Genomic DNA, 14,270 nt, shown 5'->3' with positions numbered 1-14,270 from the left:
CCTCCCGCTCGCTGGCCAGCGGCCGGCACCCGGGCGCGCCACGTGTGAATAAACACGTTTGCATCCACGCATCACAAGACGCTCCAGAAACATGCAGACATCTGTGCCAACTGCCTGTGGGCAAAGTCCAGGACAATTCAAGGAAAAACAATTGTCTTTTCAAAAATGTTGCTGCAACAACCAGGCACTCAAAAAAAAAAAAAACCAAAAAACCAAAAAAAAAAAAAAACCCCAGAAACTTATGTAGAGCAACACATAAAAACTAACTCGAAACGGACCATAAATCTAAGTTAAAGGCAAAATTTGGGGCCTGAGCGGCTGGATGGGTTAAGTGTCCGACTCTTGATCTCGGCTCAGGTGAGACGGGGCCCGAGGCGGGGGCTGGGCTGACAGCGCGGAGCCTGCTTGGGGTGCTCTCTCTCCGCCCCTCCCCTGCTTACATGCACTGTCTCTCAAAATAAACAAACTTTAAAAAATAAAAGAAAAATCTATGAAACTTCTAACAGAAACAGGACAAAATCTTTTTGAGCCGAGTCTCGCAAAGAGTGCTTAGATTACGGTATGCCCTTTTCGGGACAAAAAGAAAATAATCGATAAATTGTAGTTCGCGAACATTACAAACTCTTCTGCTTCAAAGACAAGAGTAAAAAGAGAAAGTCACAGGGCTGCAGACTTCGCAAATCCTCAGCCTCTTACGGGAGCGGTATACACACACACAGAGAACACTAACAATAATACAACTCAGAGCCTAATGAGGAGAAAACAGGAAAAAGATCTGAACCAACACGTCAGCAAAGACATACAACCCAAGACAGAAAGAAAGAAACCAACAAACTGCCTATGGAGAGATGCTCAACACCGTCAGGTTTTAGGAAGCATGTATGAAAACCATGGTGGGGCTGCTGCGGGGGGGGGGGGGGGGGGGGGTCAGTCAGGTAAGTGTCTGGCTCCGGATTCCGGCTCAGGTCTTGGTCTCAGGATTGTGACTCCAAGCCCCACACTGGGCTCCCAGCCGGGCGCGGAGCCTACTGGAAACAGGACAGGACAAGGAAGCAGTGAGACCCAACACGCCCACGTTCCAGAAAGCGTGTTAAGAATCCCTGGCGAGGGGCGCCTGGGTGGCGCAGTCGGTTGGGCGTCCGACTTCAGCCAGGTCACGATCTCGCGGTCCGTGAGTTCGAGCCCCGCGTCGGGCTCTGGGCTGATGGCTCAGAGCCTGGAGCCTGTTTCCGATTCTGTGTCTCCCTCTCTCTCTGCCCCTCCCCCGTTCATGCTCTGTCTCTCTCTGTCCCAAAAATAAATAAACGTTGAAAAAAAAAAAATTAAAAAAAAAAAAAAAAAAAGAGGGGCGCCTGGGTGGCGCAGTCGGTTAAGCGTCCGACTTCAGCCAGGTCAAGATCTCGCGGCCCGTGAGTTCGAGCCCCGCGTCAGGCTCTGGGCTGATGGCTCAGAGCCTGGAGCCTGTTTCCGATTCTGTGTCTCCCTCTCTCTCTCTGCCCCTCCCCCGTTCATGCTCTGTCTCTCTCTGTCCCAAAAATAAATAAACGTTGAAAAAAAAAAAATTAAAAAAAAAAAAAAAAAAAAAAAAAAGAATCCCTGGCGATACCCAGGGCTGCGGAGGAAATGCAGGAACCAGAGCCCTGGGTCCTCCCTTGCGGGATGTAAAACGCCGCAACCACTTTGGAACACAGACTGGCAGTTTTTTCAAACGTGACGTGTGCATCTCCCACGAAACCCAGTATTTCCACGTTCGGTACGAACCTGAGAGAAACGAAGGAAAACACGGGTCCGCACAAAACTCGTTTGCAGATGTCCTCGGCAGAGCTCATCGTGACACTGAGCACAGGGGGGGCCACCCGGGGACAGGCCGTGGTACCCCCCCACAACGCAGCAAGGACACGGCAACCGGGCAGGGGACACCGGGGAGCTCGACCGCCCGTGATCTGTGTCCCAGGGCAGTCGTTCAGAACACAGCTGCGGGAGGACACGGGTGTTGCCGAATCACTGGCTACGCTGGGGAGCGGGCTGGGGGGGGGGGGGGGTCTCCGCAGCGGAAGGGAGTTTTGAGGGTCCTACTTGGCGGAGCACCGCCCATTCAAGACCCGCCCCCGTCTGGCACGGTGGCCCCGCTCCCTCTGCGGCGGACGTCTCTGCAGGTGCAGGGAGGGGGCGGGCCCTCAAAAGGTGACAGGCACTCGAGGTCGGCTGCGAGCCGCAGGGGACACTAAGCTGTCCTGATGCACATGCAGGCAGCGTCCCTGGTGGCGGGGGAGAGCCCAGGTACGCGGTCAGACACGCATCCCCGGCCGAGGCGTCAGCCTGGGAAGCGAGACAGCCAAGCAGGTACCTTCCGGGAGCCTCAGGACAGCAGCCCCCACCGCCACGGACGCCTGGACCCCCTCCTCGCGGAGCCCCTGCACCTGCACTCCCCTCCGCATGGACACCCTGCACCCCTCCTCGTGGAACCCCTGCACCCCCCCTCCTCATGGACCCCTGCACCCCCTCCTCATGGAACGTCTGCACCCCCCCTCCTCATGGACCCCTGCACCCCCTCCTCACGGAGCCCTTGCACCCCCCCTCCTCACGGAACGCCTGCACCCCCCCTCCTCATGGACCCCTGCACCCCCTCCTCACGGAGCCCCTGCACCCCCCCCCCCCATGGACACCCTGCACCCCTCTCCTCACGGAGCCCCCTCCTCATGGAGCCCCTGCACACCTCCTCATGGAACCCCTGTACCCCCCCTCCTCATGGACCCCTGCACCCCCCTTCTCATGGAACCCCTGTACCCCCCCTCCTCATGGACCCCTGCACCCCCCCTTCTCATGGACACCCTGCACCCCCCTCGTCACGGAGCCCCTGCACCTTATTTCCTGGAAAACATGGATCTTACAAAGGACTCGCATCCAGGTTATATAGCAAGAGCTCTTACAGCTCAATCATTAAAAGGTACCCCGATTTCGAAAGCAGGGAAAAGACTGGAAAAGAGGCTTCATGTCGGCGAAAGAGCCGCTGAAAACTCGCTCACCTTCTTCACCAGAAAGCAGAGGTAAGAGCGCAAACGAAACCGCGAGGCACAACACACTGGTCCCAGCGGCTGAAACAAAACGTCCCAGGACTCGCGGTGCCGGCGGGGACGCAGAAGGGCGAGAACCTGCACCCACGCTGGCGGACACGAGGACGTGCACGCGCACCGGACCCGCGGCGAGAACCCGCACGCGCAGGGACCGGACGGCTTGCAGAAGCGCTTTTGGCTCTGTCGTGGAGGTGACACGCGCTTCCCACACGAGTCCGCAGGCCGCGTCCACGAGAAGTGAACACGCGTGTCCACAAAGACCCAGACGCGAACATTCCCGGCAGCGTCACGCACAGCAAAGAGCGGACGCGACCGCGGGACCCGTCGATACGGCATGACGAACAGCCCGTGGCGGCCGCACGCACGGGAGGCCAGCTGCGCAACGAAGACAGGCGAGCGCCCACACACGCCAAGGACCCGCACGTCCCACGGCCCGTGCTCCACCAAAGCAGGCGCAGGACGCGAGGTTCTCCAACGTAGCCACGCGTGGGTGGGTGCTCGTGGCCCTGACTCGTGGGAACCTGGAGGAGAGAGGGTTCTGTACCTTGACCGTGGTGCCCCGGAAGCCACTGCAACAAGGCTCACTTGTGAACTAATCTCCCTTTCTCTCTCCGCCGTCTCTGCTCCTATATTCGCACGGGTGCCACGGGCTCCAGCCGGGCAATCTGGCCTGACCCTCTTCACGCGCCTGCACGCCACAGCCATCTGTGGGCACCGTGCTCTGTGTCCAGGCCCCGGGGAAGGAGCAGGGAGCACAAGGATGAAACCAGTGCCTGCTGGAGCTTGTAGTCAGCTGGGGAAGACAGGCTAAGAAAATAAACCTGCCAAGCACATCCGGTCAGATGTCCTCGGGTGGGGTGAGAGACGGGAGTGGGAGGGGGCAGGGACCCCACACCCAGAACCTCAGAAGGGCGCCTTACTTGGCAATAGGGTCTTTGCAGAGGAGATGAAGTGAAGGATCTGAGGTGGGCTCATCCTGGATGAGGGGGGCCCTGAATCCCACGGCAGGTGTCCTTGTAAGAGACAGAAGAGGGACACACACGCAGAGGAGAAGCCCCGTGACGCCGGAGGCAGAGACGGGAGGGACGCGGCCACGAGCCCAGGGGCGCCTGGAGCCCCAGAAGCTGGAAGAGGCAGGAAGGAGCCTCCGGAGGGGGTGTGGTCCTGCCCCGCCTGGGTCTCAGCCTTCTGGTCTCCAGAGCTGGGGGGTTCACTCCTGTGGTTCTGAGCTGCTCACTGGTCTCCGTTAGGGCAGCTCCAGGAGCCACCAGCCTGTGGGAAGGAGGGCCTCAGTGACAGCCCAGGAGAGGCCCGCAGGGTGACCAGGGAGCGTGGGTCAGCCAGGGCGAGCCCTGCAGTGCAGGGGTGCGGGGAAAGCAAAGGGGCAGCGTGGGGAGGGAGGGAGCGATGGGTGGGGTGCAGCAGGCACCACGAGAGCCGGCTGGACACACAGGACCCCTCGTTCACAAAGACTGAGGGCCCGGCCACGAGCCCAGACGCTGCTGAACCGCTCCCCCAGGTCTCGGATCAGGAGGGGCTTCACCGGGGGGACGGCATCAGCAACACAATGCCGACGTGACCGTGAAGGTCACCAGCGCTGGGGGCCACTGCTTTCGACCGCCGTTCAGTCTGCATCACCTTCTCCTTGAGGGGCGAGCACGTCCCTCGGGGCTGCAGACAAGTGAAGGTCCCTGTGGGGACGGGACACCCGGCGCGTCCACACTTCTCTGAGTCCCGTGGTCCTCGGGCGGCACCGTGGAGGGGAGTGACACCTGCCGGGCCTGCTCCCCGGGAGGACCCGCTCCCAGGTACAACCAGGTCCCAGGCTGGACCTGCCCGTGGGGCCGCGGACGGAAGTGTCCTGGGCTCCGCGTGCACAGTCCAAGACCTGCCCGCCTCTCTGCCACCTGAGCCTCACAGGGCTCTGTTTTTAAAAAGTTTATTTATTTTGAGAGAGACACAGACAGCGAGTGGCAGAGGAGCAGAGAGAGGAGGAGAGAGAATCCCAAGCAGGCTCCGTCCTGTGCGCGTCAAGCCCCATGTGGGGCTCCAACTCGTGAACCGCGGGATCATGAGCTGAGCCGAAACCAAGAGTCTGATGTTTAACCCGCTGAGCCACCCGGGCGCCCCAAACCTCACAGGACTCTTATCCGCTCCCTATTAGCTTTTTAAGAAACAAATTAGGACTCTACTGAGGTCATTTTATGCATGAACGTTTTTCTGAAGTTAATTACCATTTCTGGGGGGAAAAGACTTTTTTTGGGGGAAGGAAGGAAGAGTGTGGCACAAACTATGTTTCGCAGGAAGCGCTCTTGATGTTTTAAGAACGTTTTTAAAGCATCAAACATGTGACATGTGGCTGTAGGTTTTACAGCCAACATTTTACTCAGCGGCGTCTGCGGCAGGCAGAGGCGTGCCATCAGCGAGCGCGTTGGCACGGCTCCGACTGAAGTCCTCCGGGGGTGAGGAGTGACTCCTTTCTCCGCCGTGTGCGCTGAAAACGCTCCGGGACGGGACGGAGAACTAGGCCGTCATCCATGCGATTCAGGTGTCATCCTGAGATGACACATCGTTTCCTCTACGAAACGCGAATTAAAGTGGCACAGGGTTACTGGGGGGCTCCCGGGGGGCTCAGCAGCGGGTGGAGCAACCGACTCTTGCTTCCGGCTCAGGTCACGGTCTCAGGGTCATGGGATCCAGGCCTGTGTCGGCCTCAGAGCTCAGCTCTCTCTCCCTCGGCCCCTCTGCCCACTGACGCTCTCCTCTTTCCGAGATAAAAAAAATACTTTAAACAAAATAGGGCGGCAGGAGGTTACTGGGATGCACGCCCCCCCCCCCCCCCCCCGGAGGGGCCGGAGGAGCTCTCAGCCAGGCACTGGGCAAGCTGGGCCCTCAGCTGCTGTCCTCACTGTGCCGTGTCCTTTGCACGTGGCAGCCGCGCCCACCAGCCCCACAGGACGGGCGGCACCTCGACCTGCGTCTCCTGGGCTTTGTCGCTGGGAGAGGAGGCAAACAAACAGCCCGTTCACGTTACGCTCTGGCTTCCCTTCAAAAGAGCTTCCTCAGACGCAGTTAGTGTTCCGAGCGGCAGAGACATGCTGGTTGGGATCGCGGGTGACAGACGCACGGAGCCCTTCCTGCTCAGGACCCCGCTTTGCCCACGTAGAGCCGGGAAGACGTGCCCAGTGCCCCTCTCACGTAACACGTCGGCCGAACACACAGCGCCATCTGTGCCTAGCGAGCGTCCCTGGGCGGGTCACGCACATGGCCACCCAGCACTCCGTGCGCATCGGGGCTGCCGCGTGTCGTTTCCACGGTCCGCGCTCCTCCCGCCCCTCCCTCCCAGCTGCGGAACCCAAGCCGCTGGGCTGCAAAGGGCTCGCGGTCAGCCATCGTGTGTCTGTGCCCGTGGGAAGGGTTTCTCCGCGGTGAGAATCTGTGCCTCAGAGCCCCGAGCACCAGCCCTCCGTGCCGTGCCCTGCCCGCCCGCCCGCGGCTGGACATCAGGTCTCTGTAACCGCGGCCTGACGCGATGCGCTGATGGGGACTATGGGAAGGGGCCTTACCATCGGGACCCAGTAAAAAGATGGGTCCTCTCGGGTAACTCGTTCTCGAAATTCAATGGATACGGTCCACAAAATTCCAAATACGCGAAGACGCATTTAAAGCCAACTTCAAATCCCACACAAGATCGTCACTACTTTCTGAAAATTCTTGGGGAAAAAAGCATTCCGTCCGCTCTCCCTCAAAACCACTCCCTGCGCCCGTCACAGAAACTGCGAACCAGAGGAGGAAACTATTTCCACCGGGCCTCCGCGAGCGGTTCCCGCCGACCTCTGTGACTCCGGCGTGCCGACCTGCCAGACCCTCCGTGACCCCTCCTGCGCCCAGACTCCCTGCAGGTCCACACATCTGCCAGCGGCTCCCAGCATCCCGACCCGAGGGTCTTGGGCACACCCCGCCCCCACGGCACGCACACGTTTCAGACGCCCGCGCAGCCAGCGGTGGAAGCAAGCGCGTGTCCCAGCCCAGAGCGCTGCGTCTGGGCCAACCCCTCAGGCGCACAGCCACCGGGTCCCGGCTCATCCGCAGGCCCTCCGCTGTCAGCCCGCTCAGGCCGCAGGGCAGGACGCTCATCGGGTCGCCCATCTGAACTTCCTCCCTGCAACGCCCGCCCTTCGCCCCTTCCCACTAAATCTAGTGATTTCCCCGAGTCCCCTTGGTGCCTGCAATTTCTCCCAGTGGAGACAACCAAGCTCTCCCTGCTTCGAGCACCCGAGGAACTTAATCCCCACTTGTCTGTGCCTCGTTGGTTGCCCTACAGAAATACGTCCTGTTCACCCAAGTGGCCCTCCTCGGGCAGGGCTGGCCTGCCAATACCTCCAGCCCCAAGAGCGTTCACACAAGGTCACACAGTCACAAAATACAAGAATTCACTTCTGAGTGGTGTTGGGCTTTATGACCCCAACGTACCGAAACACAAAGCGGGCAGTTCACGTAGTACGAACTCACATTCCCGGATGCTGCGAATGCCACTCTGAGGACCTCAGCGATCCCGGGGAATACGAATGCCATGTTGGGGACCTTAGGTATCCCGGTGACTACGAATGCCACGTCGGGGACCTTAGGTATCCAGGTGACTACGAATGCCACGTCGGGGACCTAAGCAATCCCGGGGACTATGAATGCCACATCGGGGAACTCGGCAACCCCGGGGACTACGAATACCACGTTGGGGACCTCAGCAATCCCGGGGACTCTGAATGCCACATTGGGGACCTCAGCAAACCCAGGGACTACAAATGCCACGTCGGGGACCTAAGCAATCCCGGGGACTACGAATGCCATACTGGGGACCTCAGGTATCTTGGTGACTATGAATGCCACGTCGGGGACCTCAGCAATCCCGGGGACTCTGAATGCCACATTGGGGACCTCAGCAAACCCAGGGACTACAAATGCCATGTCGGGGACCTAAGCAATTCTGGGGACTACGAATGCCACGTCGGGGACCTCAGCAATCCCGGGGACTATGAATGCCACGTCAGGGAACTCGGCAACCCCGGGGACTACGAATACCACGTTGGGGACCTCAGCAATCCCGGGGACTCTGAATGCCACATTGGGGACCTCAGCAAACCCAGGGACTACAAATGCCACGTCGGGGACCTAAGCAATCCCGGGGACTACGAATGCCATGTTGGGGACCTCAGCAATCCTGGGGACTACAAATGCCACGTTGAGGACCTCAGCAATCCCGGGGACTACGAATGCCATGTTGGGGACCTCAGCAATCCTGGTGACTACGAATGCCATGTTGGGGACGGATAAGACTGTCCCCACTAGAGTAAGCTTTCTGAGCTCTGGCCCTTGTCACACATCCCACTGCTTCAGAAAACGAGCGATTCGGGCAAAATGCTCTAGAGCCCTGAGGCCGTGCAGTTCAGGGGGGCAGGGAACTGGGCCAGAGCTCAAGGGATGGTGGGGGGGGGGCCTACAGGTGTAGAGATAAGCCGCGTGGTCTCTAGCTCTGCCTTGGGGACTGCTTCCCGTGTCCTTGGAGACGGACTTTCTGGGAAGCGTCCTAGATCCCTTAGAACAGCTCAGAAAGCCAGCAGTAATTTAGGGCCAGGCGGGTCTCTGCAGGGCCGTACAGCTCGCCATGTCCGTTCGTGCTTGGGAAACCAGTGACTTAGCGGTACTCTGATAGCTTGGCGTGGTGGACAGGACGGACTCTAACAGTTGCAGACGATTTAAGGGCAGAAGTAGACAAGTGAGGGATGAAACCTCTAAGATTCTTACTGAAGTGGGGGATAAACTGCCGAGAAGCGGATGCCTAAAACCAAAAGTCGAAGAAATTGGACACAAACTTCAAAATTCCGACCAACCTGGGACTCAGGCAATGATAAAATTTTTCAGCTGTGGGGCTTCCTTCAGGGGGAAAAAAAACCAGCCTAAATATGAAAGTTTTCACGGCCGCCATTCTCCCACCGGCCTCCTCCACCACCACCGAGCCACACGTGGACATGCGACCCAAGTTACCTTCGTAGCTGTTAGCAGAAGCAAGAGTCACTTACTACTCTGGTCCCTGCGGATCTACGAGGAGGCCCTCGAACGTGTGGCCCACTTCTGGGGCTAGTGGCGGCTCCCAGCGGGAGCGCGGCGGACGCGGGGGCCGGGCTGGGCGCCCCCAGGCTATCGAACACACCGGGCTTGCAGGCGGGGGCTGCCGCTGCCAACAGGGGCCCGGGCTGCCCCGCGTCCCCGGCGCCCATCTCGGTCCTCCCGGGCGTCTTGATCCTTTGCAAGCAGTCCTGCAGCATTGCCTGCGTGCTGGACTCGCTGAGCCAGCACAGGAACAGCTCGTCCACCTTCATTTTCAGGACGGGCTGCAGAACTTTGCCGGGCGGCATCTCCGAGGCTCGTACGCTCCTTCCCCAGGAGCCCCCTCCACCGTGTGCACCCCTGCCTGACGCCAGGAACCGGGGTCTGGCCTGAATGCACCTCGGCGGGGCAGATGAAGGCCGCCGGTGGGGGGTTGCGGGCCTAGGGTCCGGGTCCGGGCAGGTGGGGGTAGCAGGCCGGAAGCCCAGGGAGGCGGGGTTCGCAGGCCTGAAGCCCAGGGAGGCAGGGCTCGCAGCGGAGCCCGGGGTCCGGGGAGGCGGGGTTCGCAGGCCCGGAGCCCGGGTTCAAGGGGAGGCGGGGTTCGCAACTGAGCCCGGGTTCCCGGGGAGGCGGGGTTCGCAGGCCCCGAGCCCGGTTCCCGGCGAGGCGGGGTTCGCAACTGAGGCCGGGTTCCCGGGGAGGCGGGGTTCGCAGGCCCGGAGCCCGGGGTCCGGGGACGCTGGTGAGGGCAGTGCCGGGGTTCCGGCCTGAGGGCGCCGCCGGCGGGGTTCCGGCCTGAGGGCGCCGCCGGCGCCTCGGGGGCTGCGCGGACCCCGAGGCCCAGCGGAGGCGGACCGGCAGGACCGCGGAGAGGCCCGCGCAGCTCCGGGCAGCTTCAAAACGGGCGCGCCGGCCGCGCTCCCAAAGAAGGTCGCCTACGTCGTGCGTCACCCCGACGCGTGGCGTCATCACGGCGGCCCCGGGCGCCGCAGGCCGGCGTGCACGGGACCGGCTGGGGCCTCGCCGGGGAGCTGTGCGGGGATGTAGGGGCTTTGCGAGGATGGGGACGCAAGAGCGGCGGCCGCCGGACGTGACCACGTTCTGCTTTTAGGCTTTTTTCGGGGTGCGGCACACGCCCGCGCGACCGGAGGGCCGCGGAAGTGGGAGCATGCGCCGCGCGTGCGTGCTGGCCGTGGTGGCGGGGGGGGGGGGGGGGGGGGGAGGGGCGGGGTGAGGTGGCGATGTAGCCTGCTGGTTCGGTCATGCGCAGTACGTGTCAGCCGGGAGCGAGCCGGCATGGCGTCTGCCGGGCCGACCACAGGCGGCCACGCGCAGTGGGTGCCCACCGGGAGCGCGCGCGGGCGTGCGCAGTGCGTGCCCGCCGAGCACAAGAACGCGACTGCGCGCTGCGACTGTCGAGAGCGAGCTCGAGGCTGGGGCTGCAGATTTCATAAGTAGGCAACCCCGTTTACGTTAATTTTGTTTCTCACACGGTAAGGAAGGTTTGGAGACGTAGATCTCTTAAAAATTGGCTGCTTAGCGTGAGAACGTACTGCTTTTGTAATTGCAAAAATAATAAATCTCTTTTGCCGGAGGTGAAATTAGTTACTGAAATGGCCTTTTGCTCCCCCCCCCCCCCAGTAGCCTATTTCCGTTTGTGCTTTTAACAGACTCGTTCAGTCACGCACGTTGCACTACATGCATCTCCTTCCTTTTGTGTCTCAAAGTTGCTTTCTTCTTCCTAACGCGATTTTGCAAAAAAAAAAAAAAAAAGTTTTCACTGGGGTCTGCTCCCTCTTTTAGGGGTACTTTGAAGGTTTTACGAGCTGGATTCTGCTTCTCAGCAGTATAAGTATATATAGCTAGACTCACTAACCCTCTGGTTTTATTTTGTGTGTGTGATGATTTCAAACCCAGTCTGTGTTTCGTACCTGCAGATAAAAATCGGCGTATGCTCTCTTCGGGAGGGCGCCATAACGCAGGAATTCTGTGAAGTTGTTTCTGTTAATTGGGAAGCAAAATGCTTGTGTACCATACTGTCATTTCTGGAGAGAAGTAAATATTAATACAGATGGCCCTTTGGGTTTATCACATACAGACATCTTGTCCAGGAACAAATGTGCCTTTCACCCCGGGTCTGCGAAGGAGCTGCCACTCACTGCCCCGTGCATCGCTGTGGTTTTGGCGGGGAAAAGGCTTTTTTGAGCGCCTGCACAAGGTGGCTTTATACGCCCGGGGCCCGGGGCGCAGTGGTGGGGCCCAAGGCAGTGCCTGTGCGGTTGCCAGCCGGACAGAAATAAGGTCCGGGACAGAAACAGAATGCACCCTCAGTATGTACTGGCCCCCGCAAAGATCCTGGCCTGGGAGGACAAACGTGCTGTGGGGCCCCGAGACCCCCCCCCCCCACTCCCTGGGGCCAGGGTTGTGCACGGTCGCCCCTAAACAGGAGCAAAGTCTGCTGATTACAGGAAGGATGCCCCCCCCCGGTCCTGCCTGACTTCCAGGGGGTGTCAAGACGCTCCCAGGAGAGACGGGTGAGGGTGGGGAGCGTGCCCAGGTAGATTCCAGAAGATTCTGCATTCCGGGGGTGGGGGGCAAGGAACAGCTGGGTCAACTTCCCTGGGGTATTATCCAGGGGGAGGTTGGAGAGGAGGGTGCTGGCATGGTTCGCAGGCACCTTCGTTCATCCACCTGAGTGCAGTTCCCTCTGTGGACAACCCACCTGGCCCCTCGAAGCAGCTGGTCTGCACGTCCTCAGCCTCGGACAGGCAGACTCTCCTGCCTCCCATCACTGAGTAACATGACTAACAAAATAACAACGTGCGTGCCTGCAGAGCCGGGGAGGCCGATGGCGCACTTGGACTTGGGAAGGAAAGACGCCCGAAAGACAGCGCCCGCGAGGTTGCATCTCCCAGGTCCCCGGCTGACCCTAAGCTGCAAAGACGTCCGCTTTGTGCAGCTGCACAGGGCGATCGAGTCTAGTTCTGCCAAGTGTGTTCCTCCAAAACGAGTTGCTTTTTCTTCTCTTGAACAAGCTTTGTTTCTATCCTTAAAACGAACCCCAGGATAGCCGTCGATGTGCATGTATTTCATTTCGAGTGACTTCCTGTCAAAAGCTAACGAGGAGCCATTTGAACTTGTGTCAGAGCGTCTTCGGATTGGCCCGTCTGCATACTATTTATGAATTCTGCTTCTCTCTTCCTCGGTTTTTTTTTGCTGCACTTTGCTCCTCACGGATTTCCTTTCCAACATTTGGTTTTGTCTCTTGCTCAATGAGACGTCCTTTCGTACAGTTTGGAAGGGTAGGGGTCTGGTCTTTTCCTGTGTCGAGCCTTGAACACTCAGCAACGGTGGGGAGAGCTGACGGGCACCTTCCATGATGTTGCATTGTCGTCGCTGGATCGTTTCCTTCTTGGGAGCCAGCCCGTCTCCCCTGCACCCCCTTCCTTGTGGGACTCAGACAGCCCAGGACCCAGCATGACTGCCTCCCCCTTGATTCAAAGCAGGGTGGTTCTCCCATGATAGGTTTCCAGAGGCAGAACCATCGATGAAGTGGCCTTGGGAAGTTTTTGCAGCAAAGGCTGTTTAGGGTCATTGCGTTTTGTTCTACGGTGTCACTGCCCCCAGGACAAAAAGCAGAGAGAACATCCATTAACACTTTCCAACCTAAGCAATGGGATTTTAGGTAAAATGCCCTATGGACCTGGTAATTGAAAAGTAATTTTAGTTTGTTAGCTGCTATTTTATTTTTTTATTTTTTTTTAACGTTTATTTATTTTTGGGACAGAGAGAGACAGAGCATGAACGGGGGAGGGGCAGAGGGAGAGGGAGACACAGAATCGGAAGCAGGCTCCAGGCTCTGAGCCATCAGCCCAGAGCCCGACGCGGGGCTCAAACTCACGGACCGTGAGATCATGACCTGAGCCGAAGTCGGACGCTTAACCGACTGAGCCACCCAGGCACCCCTGCTACCTCCTATTTTAATAAGCTTCCAAAGAAGGGGCCGCCGCCGGGCTGGCTCAGCCAGAGGAACAAGCAACTTTTGATCTCGGGGTTGTGAGTTCCAGTCCCACCCACGTGCGTGGAGAGATTGCTTAAAGATAAAATCTTTAAAAAGATTTCAGAGACAAATAAAAATGTTGAGCAAAACAACAAAAATGAAACGAATTTATGGCAGCTCTAAACAAACTAAAGAGAATGGAAAAATCATAAATGCTTAAAAAAAAAGACTGGAGGTTGTTCAGATTTGCCCTTTCATCCACAGGAAAGAGTTTTACAGAGGTTATGCACGTGTGTGCGTTTTTTTTTTTTTCAGGCGCCCGTCTATTTTCCTGATTCAAGAGCCCAGTTTTGTTTTTTATTTATGTTTAATTTTTTTTAATGTTTATTTTTGAGAGAGAGAGAGGGAGAGAGTGCAAGCAGGGGAGGGGCAGAGAGAGAGGGAGACACAGACTCCAAAGCAGGCTCCAGGCTCTGAGCTGTCAGCACAGAGCCGGAGGCGGGGCTCGAACTCACGCGAGATCTCGCGAGATCATGCCCTGAGCCAGTCGGACGCTCAACCCACTGAGCCACCCAGGCACCCAAGTCCTTTCTGTTTTAATTTACTTACAGTGTATTTATTTTGCTGGAACGCAGCATGATTAAACTGCCTCCTACCGGGTTTCTGAGAGTATGGTACGAGCCTGAGGACACAGATAAATAAAAGTTCATGATCTCAAAGGTTTCCTAGTCTCATGGGGTGGGAGCGGCAATTTATATAATTAGGCAACTCAGTGCACAATTACATGGTACAATGTGCGAGTGAGAGGGGAGAAAGAGACAAATATGGGGAAAGGATCAGAAATCGAAGCGGCAGGCTGCTTGTTACTGTCTGCATTTGATAAATTGCAACCCGAAAGACACCAACCAGTTCAGACAAGAATGGGCTGCGTTGCAATCAGAATTGGAGAGACAACACGGAGAACTTTAAAACTGCAGGGTTCAGTGGCGCCTGGGTGGCTCAGTCGCTTAAACGTCCGACTTTGGCTCGGGTCGTGATCTCGTGGTCTGTGAGTTCAGGGCCTGCACTGGGCTCTGTGCTGTCAGCACAGA

General features: G+C 58.4%; 1 protein-coding gene across 1 annotated transcript in view; it reads right to left on the bottom strand.

The window, feature by feature from the left end:
• The window catches only part of PPP2R3B (protein phosphatase 2 regulatory subunit B''beta), a 56,801-nt gene extending 47,312 nt beyond the window's left edge, over window positions 1–9,489 (bottom strand). Inside the window, exon 1 of the mRNA XM_047847399.1 lies at window positions 9,152–9,489. Coding sequence (XP_047703355.1) covers window positions 9,152–9,487 — 336 coding nt within the window. The 5' untranslated portion in view covers window positions 9,488–9,489. The remainder of the gene's footprint in view (window positions 1–9,151) is intronic.
• Between the last annotated feature and the right edge of the window lie 4,781 nt (window positions 9,490–14,270).

Source organism: Prionailurus viverrinus, unplaced genomic scaffold (assembly GCF_022837055.1).
Source record: "Prionailurus viverrinus isolate Anna unplaced genomic scaffold, UM_Priviv_1.0 scaffold_48, whole genome shotgun sequence".
In the NCBI taxonomy this organism is placed as follows: domain Eukaryota; kingdom Metazoa; phylum Chordata; class Mammalia; order Carnivora; family Felidae; genus Prionailurus; species Prionailurus viverrinus.
This window is presented reverse-complemented; position numbering and strand designations above follow the sequence as displayed.